This window comes from Python bivittatus, unplaced genomic scaffold (genome assembly GCF_059951505.1).
Source record: "Python bivittatus isolate LINGU-HERP-01145 unplaced genomic scaffold, Pbiv_v1 ctg000220_np1212, whole genome shotgun sequence".
In the NCBI taxonomy this organism is placed as follows: Eukaryota; Metazoa; Chordata; class Lepidosauria; order Squamata; family Pythonidae; genus Python; species Python bivittatus.
In genome coordinates, this window is record NW_028277048.1 from 14,290,684 (window position 1) to 14,315,399 (window position 24,716).

Genomic DNA, 24,716 nt, shown 5'->3' on the forward strand with positions numbered 1-24,716 from the left:
GTCAACCCATGTACAGTTAGGGTTAGGGTTAGGGTTAGAACTTCCTTTCTCAAATTCCTACTTTTCTCAAAAACCTCCGAAGAGCAAAATCTGGTCTACACACCTCATACATGGTATAAACCTGCCCCACATGTCTCAAATTTTGCTTATTGTCATCTTTCAGAATTCTGCCAAATATCTTCTCAGGTAAGCCTAACAAACAAATCAGTCTGTAGGTTTTGCATCCTCTCTCCTTATCTTTTCCTTTCTACAGGGAAACAATTATGACATTCTTCCTATTTTCAGGCCCAGATGCATTTTTTACATGTCAAACAAGTTGCAGAGCCACTCTGTAAGCAAACCATATCTGTATTTTTACATTTCTCTAGTTATGCCATATAAACCTGCAGTCTTATCATTCTTCAACATTCTCACAGCAATTATGTCATCATTTTCATAATTTTCGTCCCTTTTTTTCTTAGATGCTAACATTCATAGCATTTATTTCAATTCCAATCTTTAATACATCACTGTCTATCCATATCCATAATTTAGCCATTTTTTATTTTTAATTCCATTCACTCTGCTTAGCAGCTCCTTGTTTAGCCTTCTTTACCTAATTCCAAAACTAATTTTTCTTAAAATCACTGCATTTTTTCAGTCTCTTAATCTGAACCATTGCTTATTCCATTTGCCTACATTTTTTACAACTGTCTTTTAATCTCTCTATGCATTATGAAATGTCTTTTTCTTATCCTCATTTTTTTTATGGCTCATTGACCTCTTTGTTGTGTTGAATGGTTGCATTCACACCTCACACTTAACTTGGTTCTTGAATTTTCTGCATTTGCACAATACATCAAATCATAAACCAACTAAACAGGATGAGTTAGCTCAATAGACCTCAAGTCGAGTTCATTTCCTTGTACTATTCAAGGGCATATTATTTCTTGGCAACAACAGAAGAGGTTTATGCTTGGCTTCTTGTGAGATCTGTTTGAAGCTAGCCTGCAGCCTTAGGATTTCCTGAGGATCTTCTATCCATTTACTCATTAGGACCAAACCTTAAGCCTAGCATGTTGTGCAAATGCAGCTGCTAGGTCTTAACTTGACCCGGTTAAGCACAGCATGCCAATACCGCTTTACTAGCTGAGCTGAGCTATGCTATAACAGGACTCATTCTGACTTGCAGCAATGTGTGAATGCACCCATTTTTGCTGAACTATGTATGAACCAGGCTAGTATTGTGCATTCAAGTAACAGTGGTTAAAACTGTGGCCTGACAAGGTTCATGAATTTAGCCACCAATGAGTAATCATCAATGCCATTGGGTTCAGTTACTTTCTAGGAAACTACTTCAGGTTTGAAATTTGAGACTTTACAAATCTGAGCAGAGCTGCCATGGATGTTCAAGGGCTGCGCTTGGAGAAGTTAGCAAGGCCAGGAGAAAAAGTAGGCAAGGACTTGCCAAAACTGGACAAGAAAGCATTTTTATTTCTAATTTTCAGGAAAACTAGACTGATACAGTAATACCTCGGTTCACTAACGCTTCTGTTCACGAACAATTCGGGTCATGAACAGCACCATTCGCAAAATTTTGCTTCTGTTTGCGAACTCCGCATCGGGTGACGAATACGACCCGCGGCCATTTTCCCTGCTGTGACACGTGGTCGTGGCTTCCTGTAGGGAGGGGGACTCTCCCTCCAAGCAATAACCGCCTCCCCACCCGCCTTCCTGTCCTCCACGCCAGAAGTCGCCTCAAGCAAGGTTACTGTTCTCTCTCTTCGTACTGCACTGTACTGTACTTTGTTTCATATTTTTGTGGTTTTTAAAAAAAATACATATGGTTAAGAACGGATTAACTGTATTTACATTGAACCTTATGAGAAAATTTGATTTGGTTGGCAACCAAAATCGGTTGGCGACCATATTTGTAGGGGTCAGAACGGATTAAACGTATTTAGACTGAACCTTATGGGAAAATTTGATTCGGTTCACGACCAATTCGGTTCGCGACCAGAGTCATGGAACGAATTAAGTTCGTGAACCGAGGTACCACTGTATTTAACTTGCAAAGCCTTAAATGTTAAACAACCTGTATTTTCATGATGCCACAGACAAACTCTGCTGTCCAAATTGAACCGTTGAATTAAAGCAATATGGGGGTTCTGGGATTCATTTAACATCATGGGAGGGGGCATGCGGCTCTGTGTGCCTGCAGGTTTTCCACCCAGTGCATTTTTTTAAAGTACAGAACTAATATTGTTGGAATTACAAATATGGAGAAGAGTCCATTTGGCTCAGTTTTCTCTCTATAATTCAGCTGTGTGTGTGTGTTCTCACCCTTTACCTCCAGTTTTCTCCACAAATACCTAGCTCTCTTGGGAGACCCCTGAAACAACTTATACTTTGAACTGGGCCTCCTTTCTGTGGGTCAGCATACCTGATGGTCTGCAGCAGACCCAGGATCTAATGACTTCCGTTTTCTCTCCTTTTCCAAACAAGGGAGTTATTAACTTGACAGGGAATTAAAACATTGAAAGCTCCAGATGTGAATGTTGCAGTGAAACCTTTACTCAGAAGGGAATTAATCACAGCAGGTCTAATTACATCCAGGAGGTGGGTGAAAAGAGAAAATGACATTTTGAGACTGTGCTGGATATTGTCTCGTCCTGTGATACTTCAGTTCACACTGATTGTTTTTCTTAAGCAGACTTCTTCTCTTTTTTCAGATAATATTTTTTATTTTCTTCTCAGATCCCAAAGAGTAAAAAACGTACCTAAGGACTGTACCCAATCAAGATATGTCCAATTAGCGTTACCATAAATCTTTACTTACCAAAAAAAAAAAAGCTTATCTGATTGTCATGATTTAAAAAAAAAAGCAATCAACATTTAGATTTGACAGTGCTGTAGTTTAAAATGTATTTTTTTTATTTATTTGGTATTATTATGTCTAGGATAGGGACAAACATTTACAGAAATTATATTTGGCTTCTGCAATTACTTCCTGGGTAACTTCTCTGGGGGCATTTCATTAAACCCTGTGAAAATAGTAACAAAGTCATGTGCAAAGAATAAACACAAAATAGCCGATCTGGATGTTTTGAAGGGATCCCCTTGGATGGCTGATACAAGAGTGGAGAGTGGATTTGTGCACTTGTGAGTCAGCACAAAAGTGAAATAAAATCATTTTCTTTTCAAAGCAAAATTCTGGCTAGGGGACTACATAATTTGGCGGGTGTGTGTGTGTTATTGTTTTTTTTTTTATGTAGTATGCTACCCAAAATCACACTGTTTTAGTTGGATGGCCTTATAAATCCTGATAATAAATAAATAAAATAAGTAACAACACAGCACAGACAAGTAATTGTGAGACGTTGGCCACCATGAACCACCCTTGGCCATTTGAAGCAATTCTGTTCGGAGCTGCAGAAATCACTCCAAGTCCACTTTATAAAAGGCTGTGGAAGGCTACCCCTTGGCACAATTGCTCTCTGGCTTGATTCGAACAGCTCAGTAGAGAAACAGGGCAGACAGCCATGTGGTGCCAAGGCATATGAGATACTTTTTTTGGTAGTGTGATGTCTGAGACACACAACACTCTCTCCAAGCTGACACGAGACCCTCTCTGCATCCCACCTTCCCCCTCTAACCCGCTTCATGACTTCATTATTGTTGATGTCAGTGTCCCTCAGTGACTGAGTTTTGCGCATTGCAATCTTGTAATGTTAGCACTCTTGGGCACCATGGGGTTTGAGGAATTTCTTTCACTTCCATTTTGTTGCAGGCAGCAGCCAAGCATTTGCAAGCAAGGAATTCATGGTTGTCTTCCATTTCCTCTCCTTCAGTGATGGAAAGGGAGGGAGCTGTGATGTGGAGGATGAAATATGCACAGCTGGGAATAAAAATGCAGTATTGTTATGTTAAAGCCGATGTGTAACAGCACGTGCATTTAGAAACTTTATCGTAAGAAAGGTTTGAAATGGCCTGTGAGACCTTCTTCCTTACCCGGGGTTGCAATGTTGTACTTGTGGCTTTCGATGTGGATTGTGCTGTAAACACAGATGCTAAAGTACAAGGAACCTTTTATACTCCTCCAGCTTCTCCTGCGATTACTGTACAAGGCTATGCATTAATGTAGGGTCTTTTAATTCGTTAGAAACACAGAGGATACTGCATTATATTCACTGACACTGAGAAGAAAGCCACAGTTCTGAGTGTAGATGTGTGTGCGTTGTGGGGCGGGGGGAGGAATAGCAGCACAATGGAAAACAAAGGGTCTTCAGCAAAGATTCTATTCTGAGATTATTCTCTACCTACCTGATTTATTTCTCATGCAGTTTAATATCTAACCAGAAGATGGCACTCTCCGATTTACAGAGGGTTCTGGAGGTGCCAAAGTGATGAAGTTAGGAGATCTGGCTAAACAATTTTATTCAATTTCTAAATGCTTCTGTTTCAGAGAAGACCTGTTGAAAAGAAAGGCAGTATTTGTCCTGAAGAAAACAAAACAGAACAAAACGTTATCATACCCTGGGTTTTCCCTAGGAAAATGGGGGGAACAGGATTTCTTTCCTGCAAATCTGTTTCCTTACACCAGTGTTTCTCAAGCTTGGCAACTTTAGGATGTGTGAACTTCAACTCTCAGAATTCCCCAGCCTGCTGGCTGAGGAATTCTGGGAGTTGAAGTCCACTCATCTTAAAGTTGCCAAGCTTGAGAAACACTGCCCTAAACAAAACACCACGAATTGGTATTTGGACCAGAGCTTAGTATCCTGGGAATCTACTTTTGTTTTTTCACTTTTAAAAAGCAGGTTTTAAGCCTTTATGAAGGCTACGGGATGTGGCCAACATCTGGGGAAATCTCTGAGGTCAAGAACAGAGAAATTTCCTGGCCAGTTTAAGGGCCCTTATGCATGCTATTGCAGAACTAAATTGCATTAATTTCTTTGGCTCCATTGCTCAGGGATATGCAATTAGATCACACATCTACGGAGTTTGTGGTTTTTGCCTTGTTTTGGCACAGGATTTCAGTCTTCTTTTATTTTCTTTTTGCAAATCCAGTTCGACCTAAGAAAAAGTTTTAATTTGACATAATTTTCAACTGGTCCTTGTGCTATTTATCTATTTTTTGGGTAACTACTTGGCCATCCTATTCTTGGATATTAATTATTTAATGGGTAGTATCTAACATAATACCATGAAAAATAACTTAAAAGTATTTAGTAAACTGATATGTTTATTTTAACGGTTCTATAACTGCCTCCCTTTCCTAGTGGACACTAATGTTTATATAACTATGAGAAACCTCACCAGCAAATGATTTCCACAGATTACTCTGCTCTTAAAGGCACAGGAGAACATTGGCATCTCAAAAGAGAGTAGAAAAAGCTTGAAAGAAGGCGAGAGCGACATTTTAGACTTGAAGTCTCTCTTCTGCCTAATCACTGATGAAGCGATGCTGGAGTTTGGAAGGAGTGGGCATGCTTGGAAGTTTAGACGGGCCGAGGATGCTTCACAAAATGGCAGTCAAGGGTGCCCACGGCCAAACATCCCATCATCAGAGGCAAATGCTCAGTTTGCTCCTTGCCACCTTCATGGAAGCCATCTGTGGCCGCAAATTATCTTGGTCTTTTCCCTTGATAAGTGGGCACAACTTTTTCCTAGACATCATCTCTTTCCTTTGTAGCAAGACAGCTTCCCACTTATTAATTAAAATAATCTAGACCCAATTAGATGGGACAGGGATCCTGGCAACCATACAGAGAAATGGTCATGGGCATATTGGTGCCCACGGGAATGCAGCTGCCCACCCCCCGTGCTCAGGATCATCCCCAGACACTGCTGAGGCCCCACTGCCTCTCCCCAGCTTAGGGAGGTCTTGGGTGGGCATTAGCTTTTCAGATTTGCAGAAAGGCTATCAAGCTCCATCAGGATTATTGTTTGTTCTCACCCTGACCTAGTTTGCATGTTGCTGACTGTGAAGCCACTTTAAAATGCCCCATGTGGCATTTAATAGCAGGCAATATGATCCCTCCTTTTGTCATGTTGGGGTATGTCCCCACCCCATCCCTTTCTTTATTTTGCCAGCATATCTCACTTTTCTTCTAGGACAAATCTGTGGCTTCCCAGATGTTGCTGACTTGCTGTCTTCTGCCTCCCTTATTCTTGGCCTCCTTTTGAGACTTTAGGAGCCTGCCATTTTTAGCTCTTGTCCCTGGGGACTGTAGAATTGCAACTTGACACTACTGCTGGCAATTGAAAGAGTGAAACTAAAACATTATGGCAACTCCTTTGCAAGAATCCAAGAGCGCGCAGACCATTCTTCTCAGTCCCAGAGCTCAGCTCTTCTACTTAGAGACATTGGCCAGTATGGTATGCAGTAGAATCCCTTCGGGTGTATAGAAAATGCAGTCCAAGATAAGAATAGCAACGGGGCAACAAGGTGTGCCAAGTTGCTGCACATCCCTACATCGAGGAGACATTCTTTCCATTCTCTCCCTGCTCTAGCCCTTGGGCTGCCAAGGGCCTTGCAATGCACGCTTTGTCCCTTGGTGGTTGCAAGGCAGGCCAAGGGTCCTATTGCCAATCATTACAAATTCCCTTGCGGATGTTTGATTTTTCATTCTTGATCTTAATCTCAGGCATTTAAATCAGGTTTAAATCAGCCACTTCTCTGTTTAGCCATAGTTAGTTAAATGTGTCTTCCAGATAAGGCTATAGTTTGGATCTGTCCTTCCTTCCTTCCTTCCTTCCTTCCTTCCTTCCTTCCTTCCTTCCTTCCTTCCTTCCTTCCTTCCTTCCTTCCATCCATCCATCCATCCATCCCTGTGCTACACATTAATATGAAAGAATATAGGTTGCTTGGCTAGGGTTTTTTTTCGGGGGCGGGTGAGCTGATAACAGCTAGGGATATATTTAGAACATTCTTAAAATACAACTTGCATTAAAAATAATTTAAAGAGCAACAGTTGCAAGCAGTCTCCACAGTTGAAGATCTTGAGAACAACTTTTCAAACATCTAATAAATACAAGTTCTAGTTCGAAACCTGGCAACCTTCCACGGGCATGAACATTCATGGTACTGTAATCATAATTTCGCAAGTGTTCTGTATGCTGTCCTTGGTTTAAAAACCAAAACCTTTCTCCAGCAAGGTCATCAATATGATCAAAAGGGTAAGGTTGGCTTTTGCAGCGTGTACAGTTGGGGCAGCACTGCATCACTTTGAACTAATCAGTGTTACACAACTAATCATGGGTTCTTGGTTGCGGGAGCTTTGAACAAACCTTTTCTCCCTACACAGATACACCCTTTGAGATTTCAGAAGGAAGGTTTGAGCCACATATTTTCATGTGGCTCTATGCACACACTCAAGCATATGTACACTGGTCTCTTGAGGATCAAATGTCTCTTTTTTCTTTCAAGAAAGAGAAAATAAGATGTGGATTGCTTTCCAATTTCTGCATAGGCACAGTACTATTTCTGAAGACCTGTTTTTCCCCCAGGGGCTGCCCCAGGATGTGGGGCCGAACCAAACATAGGTGTGGTATGTGCCATATTATGACTATTTTAATTCAGTACCTTTTGTCTGAGTGTTAGAGGATTTCTTATATTGCTTTTGGTTTGGCTTGTTAGCTGCCCAGAGCTCATGTGCAAGATGTCCAGCCATAGAAATTTTCTAAAATAAGTAAATAAAATCTTTTTGCACTCCCATTTGTAGTTCACCCTTGTACGTACAGGAGGATCCCCTCCAAATCAACCAGATCCCCTTTTGCCCCAGCAGGGCATCATGATCATTTGGGTAGAAAGCCCTCTGTGTGGGATGGCACTTCCCTTATTTCTGCCATGCCAACCCTTGTTTGTTGTACAGGCCTGGAAACCAGAGCCAACTTACCTTGACTTTGGGTCTGGGGCTGCTTCAGAACACTCTTACCACTATAAATCAGTGGTGCCCACTTGTTAGTCTGTAAGTGGCATCTGATCGTTGAGATATTCTAGCACTGCTAACTGCATAGGCTCAAGATAGAAAATGTAAAGGTCCTTGACAAAGCCATTTTCTTTCTCCCTCTAAACCCCTACAAGTTTCATGCTTCCAGGAGGAAATGCAATTTGATGACCATTCCCTGCTTTAGGAGGGTAGGGAAAGGGGCTGGGAAACATATCTGTAAGGGGGTGGAAGAAAGAAGAGGAAGAGAGGGCGGGAACTGGGAGGGAAGAGAATGAGAGGGTGTGTTTCTGTTCAGGCTCCAGAGACTAGAGACACCCAGGTTCTATAGAACAGCAGAGAAGTTTGTAGCTCTCTTCTACCAGGAAGACTAAGGCAACAGGGGGTATAGATGGAGGCCAGTTCAGAGGCTATCACCAGCTGAACAGTGGTAGAGTTGTCAGCCCCAAATCTGGGTGCACAGCAATAAAACTGAGAAGCATGAAGGTAAGCAAGGAGCAAAGCTTGGAAAATTGTGTGTGTGTTTTTGACAGTGCATGATCCTGGAGGGAGCTGTATTGCAAAGGCTCCAGAAAAGGTCAGGAGAGCCTTTCTCCTTATTTCAGGTTGTAAGGAGATGCATGAAGAGATTCAGGTTTTGTGTATTAATATAAATTGATGTAAAAGACAGGATGATAGGCTAAACTGGTTTAGAAAGAAGCTCTGCTTGTAAGGGAATGTGGTGTAGCAGGGCAGCTGTGCCTTCTGATGGGAGCTCGCTGGAGAGATGGAGGGTGTTGGTTTGTACTTTAGTCCTGAGAGCTTCTTGATGTCATTTTTCAAGGATGACTGACAACTTTTTTTTTTTTTAAATAGGGTTAAACAGCTCACTTCAGGCTTCATATGCAGAAATCTCTGTTTTAAATATAAGAGAGTGAGAACTAACCTGCTGTGTCAGAGCAGGGAATTATCCCAGACACTGGCAGCCTGTAGCACTTCGTTATCATGGCTAATGATGAGGAATGCTGGGAGTTGTAGTTGAGCAATGCCTGGAAGGCTGCAGGTGGTTGTATTTCTCATCTATCCTGTCCAGTCAGGAAGATGACAGCCCCTCCCTTGTTCTAACTCAGCATTTGATATTTGGAGGTACAGGTAGTCCTTGTTTAGCAACTGCCTCATTTAACGACTGTTTGCAGTTATGACAGAGATGAAAAGGTAACTTTACAACCAATCCTTGCATTTACGGGCTTTGTAGGTCTGTAAAGCAAAGGAAAGCTGAAGTAAGATTGTAAGCACAGTCACGGTCTCACTTAGTGACAACTTCGCTTAATGACCGAGTTGCCAGTCCCAGTTGTGGTCGCTAAATGAAGACTACCTGTATACCTCTCCTGAAAAATAAAGCCCCTTGTTACATCTGTCCTCTTCCACAAACCTGTTTGAATCCTGAAACAAACAAACAAAAGTAATAATATAGAATCCTTTGCAACTGCTGGAAAAGTTGGACCACTAAGGAAATCTCTATAATGGTGTGTCCATTTTATGGGATTCTACCATACGCAAAGCATTAATTGCTGAAAGGAGGTTGAAATGTGAGAAGAGTTGATTGCATGGTGCATGATATGGCACCCACTTATGGTGCCAAATATAAGGACATTATATTTCATCTTGAGCACATCCTCTAGAAAGATTAACCATTCATTCATTTTTAACCTCACCTCAAAAGGCTAGGCACCTGCTTTTAGTGATGGGTGTCCAAGGATAGTTCTTTATTCTTAGAGCTATCCTTTTGTTCATTTGGTCTCTGGTCGAGAAGGGATGAGTAAGGAAGTCGCAGAGCAGCACTGGAGGGAAAGAGATAGCAAGCAAAGAGCTGCCAAGACAACACAGCAAAGGATGAAGCTTACTGAGAAAAGGAGAGCCAGAGTGCAAATGTTTGGGGCAGTCCCACCTCTCAAAAATGTGTACCGCTTTAGTTTCCTGAAAGGAGATAGAAAAGAACCTGTGTGTCTCTACTTTACAAAGGCATTTTTGCCCTCTTGCCCTGAGTGTATTTGCACTTGCTATAGGCAAGCTGATGGTTGGTGGTTTAACAAATCTGGAAATGTCCCAGGGTTAAAATCTAAAGTTAAAGGTATATAAATTTGGAAGATGCAATGGTGAAAACAACAGTAGGATGGCTTTCCAACGGTTCCAGTAAAAAGTGCAGTGATGGGAATGGAGCAAAAGTTTGAGAGGGGCACCTTTTCAGAGTCTTGATAAAGCTAAGCATGATTAATCTATGGACACCAGGGAGGGCAGATGAGCTTTTGGTCTGTTCTGTTTCTCCTTTCACTCAATTCTTGAGTCCATTTGCAGAGACTGGGAATAGGCATATCATCCCCAGCAAATGGCAATTAACCTTGGCTGGTCCCAAAAATGGTAAGCAGAGTCATATCTGGAAAGTACGTGGATGGGAGACCAGCAGGAAATTCCCAGGGCTGTAGGCTAGAACAGGAAGTAGGAAAAAAACATCCTGGAAGATGTTGGTGGCTAACTACTTCCCCATGGCTTTCATGAAAAAATTACAAACTTTTATTTTCATATATTTGAATACGTATATATGAATATGACTTGAAGGAGTCTTTATTTTAAAGGGCTATCATGAGAAGAATGAAATTATTATTATTATTATTATTATTATTATTATTATTATTATTTTAAATTTATTGGCTGCCCAACTCTAGTGGACTCTGTCCTTCCTATAAAGCTTCCTGTGTTTCTGCATGCCAACCTATTGGGAGGGAAGAGGAGCTGGGGAGGCATATCTTCTGGTTCAATGTTTCTCAACATGTGTGGACTTTAAGCTGCCACGGTTGAGAAACATTGTTCTGGTTCACTATTGCATTTAATGCATTTGTTGGATCATCCTAAGTAACCAGGAATGCCGTATCAGCTGGCAGAGGCAAACTGTACCAATCCTTCTCCACTCAGTGCTGAGCTCTGTCCCTCCTCTAGCCAGCTCATATCTGCTTCAAACAGTTCTTGCAAGCTACTGAAGAGGGTGGGCTTCTCTCCAAAGCTCGATTTCCCTTAAAATGTACGAAACGTGAAAAGGGCAGGATCCCATGGCATTAAAGATGAGAAAAGGAAGAGTTGCGTACCAACAAAAGTTGACCGTTCCCCATGGCCGCCACCACAGCCATTTTCATGAGGAAATACCAGGGAAAGGTGCAGTGCTCCCCCCCTTTCATTTAAAGCAGTGCTTCCCAAATTTTTTCCTTCATTACCCAAAGCCACTTATCAGAAAGTCCTTTTTCCCCAATGTAGGTAAAACACTAACTGCACAGAAAAACATATATGACAAGTGAAGAGAGATTGGTAAAAAATAGGAAGCAAACAATATGTTTGATGCAATGGCTTTATTTTAAACCTCTCTAAACATTTTAGCAGCCACAAAAAAATGGGTAAATATTCACCATGAATATTCCATCACCCGGGTCCCGGCTACCGAGAAAAGTGCCGCTGCTCCATCTTATTTACTGTTCCGCAACACTGGGAGCAATTGGAGACAGAGCACGCCTCACATCGTATTCGGGGTTCAGCAAACAGTTTTGTGTTGTGTTCTTTAGGAAGGCAAGAGGGGAAAATCCTACTTCACCCATGGAGGTGCTTGGAAATGGCAATAATTGCATCACGGCCTCCCCAGCTACCACAGGATATCCATCGTGAATTGTTAACCAGAAAGACTCCAAACGGTCCTTCTTTTCTTCAAATAACATTTTGCACTGACTGCTTGACCTAAGCTCGGTCATTTGCTCTGCAAAACCATGAACGCTATCGAGATTTCAGTCAAGTCACACAGAAATGGGTTTACAATCCACTGATAGATACAGGCCTTTCTAGTTCAGGAAAGTGTTCCTGAAACGCACAGATAGTTTTGTTAAGTGGGTGATCACGTCATCCTTGACGTCACTGAAATCAACCCCACTGGCATCCTCCAAGAACAAAGAGCGGGTGGGGAAGGATGCAATTTTATGTTGCTCTGCCTTTTTTAGCCAATAGTTGAGCTTTTCTTGAAACGCTGTCGTTTTTCTCACTTGCAGAAATCCTATTTTCCTTTTCTCCTTGAAGTTGCAGATTAAGTGCATTTATGTGGGAGAAAATATCAATTAAATAACTAAGCTGAACTAACCACTTCTTGCTGGAAATTCTTTCAATGAGAACGTGCTTCTTTTCAATGAAAAGCATCTCAATTTCAGTCCTCAGCTCCCAGAAGCGATTCAGAACATTCCCTCTTGACAGCCAACAATTCTCCATGCAGAAAACAAGGTTCTTAAGTAACAAATCAGTTTCGGAACACAAGGATCTGAAGAGCCTTGCATTTAAAGTGCCTGCCTTGATGAAGTTCACTATGGCAATGACATTTTTCATGACTTCCTCTAAACCAGGAACAAGACCTTTGATGGCCAGAGCTTGGCGATGAATCATACAATGTGTTGACAGAATTTTTGGGCTGTATTGCCTTGCAAGAGCTATAAAGCCTGAACGCAGACCCACCTTTGAGGGAGCACCATCACTGTTCATTCCCACACAGGAATCCCATGTTAAACCTTCTTCACTAAAAAATGTATGAATAGCGTTGAATATATCAATTCCTTTACAGGTCATTTTCAAAGGCTTGCAGAGCAGAAGATCTTGTTCAGTCGTGGTTTCAAACTTATAACGGATGTAGACCATCAACTGCAAGTCATTGGAGACATCCATAGTTTTGTCCAGTTGAAACTTACCTCTCTGATTAATACAGCAAATAAGTTCTGCCTTTACAGTATATCTCTAGCAGTGATTTCAATTCAGTGACTAATGGTATTATCTGACAATGGCAATACTGCCCCTTTTCGTGCTTGGTCAGACCCACACATTAATTCACTGATGTGAATAGCAGCTGGCCGGATGAGCATTTCCCCTATTCAATGGGTTTGTGTGTCGTTACCCAAAGAAAAAACATTTCTACCCAATTTTGGGTAATTTACCCAGGTTTGGGAAGCACTGGCTTAAACACTCTTGTTCCAGTCATGGCAAAAGCAAGAAAGCAGAATATTCTCCTCACAGGAGGTGTGTTGCTTAAGGTCCTGATAAGAATGCCCATCTTAAATCAATGGAGCATATTCTGGCATTTGTTTATTGAATAAAAGCTTCTGGTCTGGTTTGAAAGGGCATTGATCAAAATAGCGCTGCTGCAAGTCCTGGGTTGCAGTACTAACCTTGCCTTGTGTGATGGGGAAGGACTACCCAGTTCTCCTAGGAACCTGCTGTATTTCCTTCTCACTTTAGCTGATATGCTGAAAAATTCAAGTCAGCAAAGTTTCACTTGGTTTAAAACCTTGATTTGCTTTCAAGCAGCCATGATTGCACCATGTTGTAGCTGTTCTTCTATCTCTGTACAGGCACGTTGAACAAGTTCTGACATACTCTAGAATACTCTTCCCCAATTTGGTGCCTTCCAGATGAGCTCAGCCACCATTCCCAAATATTCCAGCTCCCAGGCTTCTGAGCTGGGAAACCTGAGAGCTGAAGCCCAGTTCACATGGAGGATCCCAGTCTAAAAAAAGTTGCTCTCCAGTAACCAAGAAAGAGAACTGCAGGTGGAGAAATGAAGCAGCTAGGTCATCCTAGTTGTGATTTTAACTAGTTAGTATGGCATAGTGGTGAGGGTGTTGAACTATAATCAAGGAGATCAGATTCAAGTCCTCCTTTAGCAACGGAAGCTCACCTGGTGACTCTGGTCCAGTCACTCTTTCTCAACACAATATGCCTCACAGAATTGCTGTGATGAGGAAAAATTGGAGGAGGGAGTGCCCTGTACATTGCCTGATACCATGAGGAAAGACAGGATATACTGTAAATCTAGCAACAGGAGGTCAGTCCAGGGAGACAAGTAATTGTATCTAGTGGAATTAGGAATTAATTTTATCTATTCCTTGGCAGTGAACGTTGCAATATTAGAACTCACCCAAGAGCAGTAACAAGTACTTAACTATGAAATTAGCTGTAATTGGAGGACTCTCTTAGGTTGCATCCTGGTTAGATGATCCTGTCTTCCATCCCAGATGGTGAATAAGCTCAGTCCCATTGGGGGGGATCTACTGGGAAGTTCCATTCCACTAAGCCCTGAGTAAAAGAAATGCATGTCACTCCAGAGAAATTAACTTCTTTCATAAGGATGGATATGTTATTTGCATTTATCCCATTCCCAAGCTTTCCTAACCTGGTGAATATCATCTCCCACAATTCCCTGCCAGGATGGACCAATGACCAACACTAACTATTAAGCTGGAGAAGACTGATTATCAACATGCATACATACACAAAACTAGCTGTTCACTTGGGTCACTTGGAACTTCCTATTTGCAGCATTTCTATCATACCAAGTTCCTTGGTAAATTAAAATGAAACTAATGTGCTCAGCAAACCCAAAGGGGTCCATTCATTCCACAATACTCCCCCCCCCATGCTCTAGTTGTTTAAGAATCTTACTTCCCCACATAGCATTGACCAAATTCATAATGGTAAGATTTTACCAGCTGTGATTGACTCCCTTTGTCCTTGCTCTAGCAAAGTGGAAAAACCAAGTTCAGGGTATTAACTGGGCCCCTTGCTTTTTTTTGGCTGGTTGCCCATGCTCATCAGCTTAGCTTATCCTCCCAGGCAAATAATTTGATATGTTTTTAATTAGCTACCAGTAATCTCTGTAGTACTCCATTGAATGGATATAATGCTTTACAACCATTTAGCAGTGCTGTGATAGTGGACAGCTAAAAGTATTTTAGCTGTACAGATTGGGAAAGGCAGTACAGAGATGGTGATTTGGTGACTTGGCTTGGGATCCTTCCAAGTGAGAATTTTTTTTTCATTGCACAATGGCCTCCATTGCTCATGGACTTTTATAAGAAATCCTGATGATTTCATCTTCCACTGATAACCCTCAGGTCTTTTCCCACCACTTCTTCCAACATCTTTTTTTTCCAGAAAAAAAAAAAAGCCCATCAAGAGAGAGTGCCTTTTTATTTATGATGCTGGGGGTGGTCTGTCTGAAGCACCCTGTACCAGAGTTTAGTGTGGAATTACAGAATTAATACTCCAGCATTTTAAACCATATTTGCACTTGCACCTAGCCACTGTCCAATTATGTCCTGACAGCACTTTTTTTCTGCTATGTTCATAAGACATTGCCTTTATCTCATCCCTAGTGTATGAGTGAGACAGACATGAGTTACCCTTAGCTATACCAGTGTTTCCTCCTGATTGCAGCATCTTCCAAGGTGTGTAAAATCTGTTGGGCTTTGTCACCCATGACTTTCACTGGCAGATGATTGGCAGTGACTGGGAAGAGAAGCAACAGAAATAGACCATGGATCACCAACGGGGACAGCAGATTTCATGCCAATATAGTTTTCTGCTGGCTTGCGGATGGGTAATACTATTGCTCATTACTGGGGAAAGGTCTTTAGGATCTAGGCTTTTATTTTTAATGAAGCCCCATTTTAATGGAACCTGTACAAAAACCAAGCCCTTAGTTATAAGGAGTTAAGCTAAAAAATTGTGACTAGATGAGAACTGAATGGGGCTCCAGTATCTTTATACACACCACTGGCATTTTCCTCCCCATTTAGCTTGTAGTAGTAGTAGTAGAAATAGGAAGAGCGGTACTATTTTACCACTGTTGATAGCTGAAATCCCTGCCTGCTTCTTTGAACGCTGTCCTGTGGACTTCCTCGGCTTACTTTGAAGTTGTGGATTTGCATCTAAAAATTTTTTTTAATTAAGTTTTATTTTATTCTTTAAACAAATATTTGTACAGAAAAGTTTTTTCAACATTTAGAATAACATACAATAAAGATCAACATCTCTTTCTGAACATCTTGTTGTATTACATTATGTTGATAGTACTTTTTGTCGTTATCCATTTTTGACATTTCTTTTTCCAAAAAAGTAAAAAAAAATTATAACCTTATAAGCATCTAAAATTTTTGAAATAAAATATAATAGTTTATTGCCTATATGCGTAGGAATTATCTGCCTACGTGAGATTATGATAGATGGAACATTCTGCCTCTGCCAGCTAGAGGAAAATACAAGGAGCTACAGAGGACAATTCTATTTGAAGTCCCGCTTGACCTTTTTTTGGTTACCAGTTTGGTGTAGTGGTTAAGGCACCAGGCTAGAAATTGGGAGATTGGGAGTTCGCACGAAGCCAGCTGGGTGACCTTGGGCCAGCCACTCTCTCTCAGCCCTGGGAAGGAGGCAAGGGCAAACCGCTTCCAACAACCTTGCGAAGAAAACTGCAGGGACTTGACCAAGCAGTCACCAGGAATCAACACTGACTTGAAGGCACAAAACGATACAAAACAAAAATTCTACTAGGCTTTTCCTATACATATACATGAGGGCTAGAAACATAAAGAAAACTTGTGAATGCTAAGAATGTCAGGTTATTGAGCCATGGGACCAGTACCAGATATTGCCTAATGGCTGGGAATCACTGAATAAACACACACCTGGCTATGCTTTGGTGAAGGTTCACCATGGTCTTTGGATAAAGGTGGAATGCCCTGCTTGAACTGCCACAGACCTGGGTGTATTTCTATAGGCTGTCTTGCACTTGCACTTCTGCATAGAGCCTCTCTTCAAAGTTGCATGTGTGTTTGTGTGAACCTTTGTGTCATCGGAAAGTTGGAGAGGTAGGATGGGCTCATTCAGCAACGTTGGCCAGTCACTGGGGTGCCCGAAGGCTGTTTCTGATCACCCATCGGCCCTGGGCTTCTGCGTGAAGAAGTTGTGAGCACCATGGTCCTGACAAGACTTATCTCCCCTGCACTGATCACTCCCTTTCACTGCTTCCTTGTGGCAGCTCTGGCTGATGCACTTCCATGCCCTTCTCTGTCTCCATCTCCTCTTCCTTCTCCTCCCAGACATGGTTGTTTCCCCGAGGAAGGGGAGAATTTTGCTCAGGACGAAAATGCGAAGAAGGTCTTGAATGTAATAATTTAGTCCTTTTTTAAATTGCTGATATTGTCTGTGCTTTTTTCTTTTTTCTAAGCCGATAGGTTAAACATTTCCCTGGTTTATTCACATGTTCAAAATTCTTTTGTTTGGCAAATTTTCTTTTCTTTTGTAATTCTTCCATTTCTAATAAATTTAATTGTTGTTTAGCTTCTTGCAGTTCGTTCATTGGTTGTCTTTTTGGATTCCTTTTATGTATTGGTTCAAGTTCTCTTATTTTAGCACCTCAGCATTCTTCCCATTTATCATATTCTCTTTCTCGTTTTGCCGCTAGCTTGATGAGAAGGTCCCTCCTACATGCTTTCCTTGTTTTCCAAATGGTAATGTCAGAGATTGCTGGTGTCTTGTTTGTTTTGAGAAAAAAAAAAAAAAAGTTCAATTCTTCTTTGCATTTCTGTAGGACAGCCTCATGGAGTCTAAATCTAATCTTCATCTAAAAGGTAGTTGTTCTCCAAAGCGCAATGATATTGATATTGGATTACGATCCACGTATGTCATTGGAAGGATGTCTACCTCTTTCATAGATAGTGTTAAACAGAGGTCCAGCACATATCTTTTCTGGAGTATGACTGATGTCTTGCTGAAAATCCTTTGTTGGATTCGGCAGTCTCCACACATCTGTCGGTGACCGTTCATCCATATATTGGAACCCCTTTTGCAGAAGCTTTCCATCTTTCCTCCCTTGAGATAGTTTGTCTAAATCAGGGGTCCCCAAACTCCTCAGTTCATTGACCCCTTCATGAAGTTTCAGATTGTTCATCAACCCCCAAACATTCATTATATGAAAATAATTTAATAAATACTACTTTAGCTAATAGTACTACCATTACTACTACTACTAATATATAGAGACAACTCAAGGCCACTGCTGCTGGCAGCTGACCATCCAACCCTGGGTAACACAGTCTTTCCACTAGCCATCTCACCTTCAGGACTAGGGGTTGGCGTGGAGCTCTACAGAGACCCCAAAAGATTAACTGACCCCAATTGACCTTCCATCATTTATCAACCACCTATTGACCCCCAGACATTTATCAACCCCTTGAATAGTCCCATCGACCCTTTGGGTTGATATTGACCACTTTGGTCTAAATTCAAATTTAACACTCCAAATAAATGCATGACTGGAGAATCATCATATTCATTATATTTAATTTTCATTCTTTTTCAAATGTAAATATAATGAAAACAAATTTCATTTTTGTCCTGGCTGCCAACCTATCCTTGGCATGCCACTCAAAATGTGGCTCTCAACCTAAATGCATATAGGACATGAAAGATGTAATTTCCTCACAGTATAAGGTTTCTCTATAGAATAGTTAGAGAGCTCATGAGGCAGAATACTCCAATGGCTGACAAGCACAGGTCAGCAAGCAGAAGCCCTCAATGCCAAATCAGCCTTCCTGAGCAGGTTTGGGTGGTATCACAACTATAAACCCAGAAGAGTGACAGCTGTATATATAAAGTTGTTGCAATTATTGTTTAGAAAAGCCTTGTTCCAGTCTCAAAGGATCCTTTTCTCAAAATCAGCTCTGCTCAGAAAGCGTTACTATATACTCATTTGTGTCTCGGTTGGTGGTTCCTTTTACTTAACCCAGAGAATCTGTGTGCTGCACAGTACTGCTAGCGTATGGGAGCTAACGTAAACCCGAGGAAGGCTGAGGAAGGTTGATTTTAAGGGTTATTTCTTTCTTTTTTTAAAATAAAACCACCCAAAGGTAGAAAATTAGTACACTGGAGCAGTGTTTCTCAACCTCAGCAACTGGGCAGGGAATTCTGGGAGCTGAAGTCCACACATCTTAAAGTTGTTGAGGCTGAGAAACACTGCTCTAAAGCCCTTTCCCTGGGGTGTTAGTTTTCTACTTGCAGGAACTCTGTGTGCGTGTCTGTGTGTGTGCCTCTGACATACAATCTTCCCCTGAAGGTCTCTAATGGCAAGAGTCACTCCCCTGTGTCATTCTGAGAAAGACAGACAGACAGACAGACATCTTTCTTTTGGAATCTATTTGCAGTCCTTGGTCTAATTTGTCTCTTTCTTTATATTTTCTGCCAAACTCTTTCTGATTTCTGGCTCCTCAGAGTTGCTGGTGATGTACAGCCCCACACTTGGAGGGCTGACCTGGAGGCCTCTGTATCTCTGCCAAGGCCTCCATCCCTCTTTCCCTTTACCTCCCTGCAAGGGGAAGGAGCCATTGTGAATCAGGAAATGGAGCTCCCTTGACCACTTGCCCTGAACTCGCAGCCCAGCCTGGCTCCTGGCCCATTGTTTCCAGCCTCACATCCTCCAAGGGCTGGGCTGGTTCGAGAAGCCAGCAGAAACGTAGCTGACGGCAGCCTCTGGCACCGTGCAGAGGGCCGGCATCTCTTGGCGGTGTGTGGCAGTGGGATCTGGGCCCCAGCATTTTGGCAGGCCAAGACTCAGAGGCACAAGTGGGATTAATGTGTCATTGTATCCTTGGTCACCATGAAGCCCCGAAATGCGGTGGAAACTCTCCTGCGAGCCCTGGGGAGAAGGGAAAGTGCCCGAATTCCAAGTAGCCGCCGGGTAGGTGTTTGGGGGGTGGGGAGGCAGGGAGGGAAATTGGATGAAGCAGGGAGGCCGGGGTGGGGAGGGAGATGTGGTTTTCTCTGAAACAGTGCAGCAGCCTTTGACTGTGATGATGTCTGCTGGATCTGGTGGTATCAGCTCCCATCATCTCCAGTCAGGCTGGAGGGAAAGCTACTCACTAAGTGTCTTTGAATTTCCAAGTCATTTTGATGTATGGAGTGAAATAAGCTGGGAGAATTAATGGGACAGTAAATTTGCTGGCTTAGCCCATCCTCCTTTTTTTGGAAAGTATGCTTACAACTTTATTCTGAAGAAAGAGCAGCCAGCAGCCAGGATCTCTCGCTGATTTCCTGCTGAACATCCCCTAGCTTCTCTTTGCCCCCAAAGGTTTAGTACAAAGGAACAGCTTTAGTTTTGTTTTTCCTCTGGCTGACTTAACATGACTATTCTTCTAACAGCATACAGTTATCGTCCCCCCCCCCCCAACACACACTTGCACACATACTCCCTTCCATTGGATTCTCTTTGTGGCTACAATGATGTTAAATGCAAAAATACTCAGGAGGGTGAGCATGAACTAGCCTGATGGATTTTGCGTCCGTGCTTGGAAGCCTGAGAATTAACTCTGACATTTGCTTCATACTGCCACAGTCTTAAGACCCCAGATGGGTGAAAGCTGGTTGGCCAAATGCCATGTCAGCCTGTTTGAGCCATTTCCTGATACTGGTATTTTAAGAAACAGCTTTGTTTGGATTTCCTTTTTTTTTTTTAAAAAATGACACTGGCTGAGATTTTGAATGATTAAATCAGGCAGGCAACTTGATGCCCTCCAGATGTTTGGACAAGACCCCCCCCCAATTCCTTCCTCTTAGCCATGGGGGAGCTCATGGGGGTTAAAATCCAAAACATCTGGAGGGCACCAGGTGGGCTATCCTTAAGTTAAATCTTGATCAGTTGCATGTAAGCCTCACTCTAGTTTTTGTGAAAGGGAATGTCTGAAATGAAATGAGATTAAATCAATGCACAAAATCATTCAACCTGCAGCACTTGAGAGCCCAGAATAGTGTTCATACAAAGAGAAGAGAAGAGGAATATTTTTAAATTGGAGTAATGTTAGGAATGTATGTGCAATATCTACTGCTTAGTGCTTAGTGTGTGGTGTGTGGTTAAAGGGATGGGCTAGGAGTGGGGAGACCCAGGTTCTAGTCTCCTTTAGGCACAAAATCTAGCTATGCTGTGGTCTGCCACCACTCCTATGTAGGAAATACATGAACATTGTAAAGTAAGCCATCAAATAGGCTTAATATATTTTAAAAGATAAGAACCTCTCCTTAGTCTTCTCAAAATCCAGGAAAAGATACTACTGTTAAATCCAAGCTCTGCCAACTTGCAACAGATAGCTTAGCCCACTCTACTTCACTGCTTTGGCTGCTGTGGCCTTAGTTGCTCCTATTCGTTATGAACCCTGGCCAAAAAAAGATTGCCCAACCATGGTTTAAGACAGGAGTACAAAAAGTGCAGCCTGTGGGCCACAAGGGCCACCAATGTTCCTCAACTCCAAGACCCTCCCTGCGTGTATGGAGCTCAAAATGTAAGCCCTTTGTGCATTTGGGGGGGGCGGGTTAAAGGTCAGCCTTGCAGATGCTTAGTAGGTGCAGGTACCCATTTCACTCTGTAAAATGTCTGAACTAGGGCCGCAAAACTCCAGATGAACACAAGATGGTAGCAAAAGCTGAGTTTTCTGTTTGTCTTTTCTGCCATCCAGTAGTTGCCCAGATGTTTGCAACCCAGGTACAGTAACTTATTCTGAAACACCATCCCTTCCTCAATGCCTCTTGGTCTCACCCACTTTTGTGGTGTAGCCCTCAAGCTGGTGGCAATCGTGCAGACATTGGTGGAGTCTGTTTGGACTATTTCAGAGCCTACTGATGCAGACATGTCCTTTCTCTCACACACACCTGATGTGCACGTGGTATTATTTAACAAGCACACACCTCATCCCTCTTCCTTCTCATCCCACCAGTTCAAGGATCAGGTGACAAAAAGGAGCAGACTGCTTGGCTTTGTGCCATTAATAGTAGCAGGACAGAAGTAATCCATTTCATGCCACTACTTGCAGGTGGGGCTTGCTGGGTCCAAGAGCTGTGCCTTTGCTAGCTGAGGGCTGCTGTGGCCCTGGACTGCTCATTGCCCATCCCTGGTTCTACGGGCGCTGCACAAACTTTTTCAGGTCTCGGAGTGGTGTGCCAGGGGTTGTGCTCCAGTAATCAGGCCAGGCCAAGCGAGAAACAAAACTTGATTTTTTGGCATGGACTGTTGCTTTCAATGCGCACATATGGGCTGGTATCTGTGGCCCAAGATTTGCATGATTAGATTCTTCTTGAATGAAGACCAAGTTAACATGGGAGGAAGCTCGCTGTCTACTGGTATTCAGATGTGGGACTATTTTGTGTGCATATAGATTTTTCTTTTGGAAAAAAGTCTTTTTTCCTATAGTTTATTAGGAATGACCTTACTCCTCTGGGGGAAGACCTCTGGCCATCTTTCCAGAAGAGCTGAGAATGCTGAGTAAACAGGAAATGAGCTGGACAAATCACTGAGCTATCCACCTCCTCCTGAAAGGCCCCAACTGTGTAATCCTTCCTTACACTGTGAGGTCTGTAGCTCAGTCTTAGGAGATATTAGAAGAGCTAAAAGGGCAAGAAACTGCTCAAGGGTGCTTGCATTAGCGTCCTGTTGCAATAGTGCAGCAGCTCCAGATGTTTCAGCCATGCTTGTGCAGCTCCAGAGTGCATGCTAGATATGGTGAATGAAAGGGGACGTAATCCCTCTCTGCCCAATCCTATTTCATTCAGGATCCCTCCCATTTTGAAACAGGTGTAGTGTTGCAGAAATGTGCCAGCAAAACTTTAGCAAGAACTTCTGGTGCAAGAAAATACTAAAGACAAATGAAGATCTGCTTCAATCTGCAAGGTTCTTGATTTCTAGTTGTCCAACAATTGGCATTACTAGGCACAGTTTTGCAACTGGTTGGAAAGGTCCTCAGCTCATCAGCAGCGCACATCGATAGAAACGTTCTTATAAATCAAACTTCCTCTTACTGCAGGTCCAACTGCACAAAATCTTAATGTTGCAGTTGGAAGAAACTAGGATCCTGTGTGGTGGAAATCTCCCTTATCAATTAATTGAAGAAGTAATTAATTACCACATCTGGTAGTGCCTAACTCTTCTTCCAAATTAGGTGCTGCAAAAGAAGCCTTAAGGGACAAACAAGGAATGAAATCCTCTGTGAAAGGGCTGGTGGAACTCAAGGTGTTACTAAAACACAAAGTTGAGTCTACCAAGCTAATACTGGCTATTCATGCTCTGCCAATATGCTTCAGGTTAGAACTCTTGGACTAGTTTCATAGATTATGCTACTCCTGCATTTTTAGCTATGGTTTCTTATACTGTTTACTATGCCATAAGCATGGTTTCTAGCCATGGAGCCTGAGTTCACAGCTGCTTTGATAGCTTTCAGGAGAAAGAAGTGACTGGTCTCTTGACTGGGCCATCATCAGTGCAAATGGTCCAAGGATGGTCCAGCGACTTCCAACTCAGGAGAGATCTGGTAGGAGACACAAGCAGCAAAAGGACTCTGTCTGGACTTAAAGTGGCTGCTGATTCTGGGCTGACTGATCTCTGTTCTTCTCTCTGAGTGTAAACATCCTTACCTGCCTGCCTATCTGCCTGCCTCCTTGGTCATCATCAGATTTTTACACAGCTTCCTATTTCCAGCATTAGCTCAGGAGATTTCAGCTGCATTTACAGTCCGAACAGCAGATTTGGAATCTCTCAGTTGTATCCTGTATTAAGGTTGCTTAATTGAGGGAGCCGCAGCTTGTCATGCGAATGTTCTGACTCATATTGGTTTTTCCCTCTCTAGGCAACCTTTTTCATGGTGTAAACCTTTGATTAAGGGTATTTCTACTCCTGCCAAGCCTCACTACCTCATTGCCCATCAACTGTACTGACCACTGCTCCTTCCGTTTGACCAATGGATGGAAGTGATTGGCAGTCAGCCAGCATCAAGTTCCCCCTTTACCACGCATGTCCTAACTTTGCACTGCATTTGTGTCCTTGGGAATTAAAAGCAACGACCACCCTACTCTGATGAGAGCCAAAGCCCTCCTATTCATTAAAAAAAGGAAAAAAAAACAGTGAAGGGGTGCCATGGGAGTCACAACATCCTAGTCCTAGGAAAGAGTTGAGGAGTGGAGTGTAGGACAAGGAGCAAATTCCCACCAGTGGGAAATGGCCCTTCTCCAAATTCAGCGGTATCAACTGCATTTGCAATGATTCCTTCCACACTGCTACTAAGCTGGAAATTAATCAGCTCTGCTGTTCAGTGCTGACAGTGGCACGTGATCGTGAAGAACAGAGATGATCTGGGAGTGGTGCAGAGGCCTTGTGTGGATCGCCCTGAAGGCTACCAACTGCGTTTTTGTTTCTTTTAATGGAACAATCAAGACACCTGTGCAAATGCTTCTGTAAGTCCATTCGCATCTCAGCATGACAGCAAGTTTGGTGTTACTATTACAGGTTTTCTTGAGTGAGAGCAATCAGTTCTGGCTATTCACATCTAGGCTAGGTCAATTTCAGGGGTACATTTTAAAAAGCCCAAAAAGCAACCCTTGGAGAACCTGAAAACAATATTTTGAGCATCTGAAAGCAGCAGCTTTTTTCCTGAACTAAAATGCTGACATTTTGTCTTTATCTGGATGCAGACCAGAAGGGAAATCCTTCTTTAAAGTTATTTTTTTTAAAGTCCTGGGACAGGAAGGATGGAGTTGGTACATTTGTGCAGCCAACCTATCAAGTGCTTCAGGTTTGGAACATTTCTTTGTGATAACTTTGCGCTTTAATTGGATTCCTGTGGGAGGATTTTAATAGTATATACTGGATTAAAGCTCAAAACTGTAATAGAAAAAAAGCAGAAACTTTTTTTTGTTCCCAGGGACTACGCAGTTTTTTAAAACTATTTTTTAGGCCACTGAGTACTACAGGAGGTAGGGTGACGACTCCAAGAGTCTAAATACTCTTAATTTCCCCCTCCTCTTCCTCCTCTTTAATTGTGCCACTGTAATTAGGCAGTTTGCACTGGCTTTGGCAGTCAGTTCTTAGCAGGCTTCAGAGGCCACAAAAGAGAGGACGAAGCACCATATGTTGCCCGCTGTCTGTCA

At 42.4% G+C, this 24,716-nt stretch overlaps 1 protein-coding gene across 3 annotated transcripts in view; it reads left to right on the forward strand.

The window, feature by feature from the left end:
* Positions 1–24,716, forward strand: part of TNS2 (tensin 2) — a 135,728-nt gene that overhangs the window by 19,835 nt on the left and 91,177 nt on the right. Inside the window, exon 1 of one of the 3 annotated variants that reach the window (XM_088137939.1) lies at positions 8,259–8,414. The exons of 1 other annotated variant lie outside the window; for it this stretch is intronic. In XM_088137939.1, the coding sequence (XP_087994065.1) occupies positions 8,409–8,414 (6 nt within the window). In that variant the 5' untranslated portion in view covers positions 8,259–8,408. Of the gene's footprint in view, positions 1–8,258; positions 8,415–19,267; positions 19,492–24,716 lie in introns of those variants that run through there. One more of the 3 variants, XM_088137938.1, reaches the window with a different exon arrangement.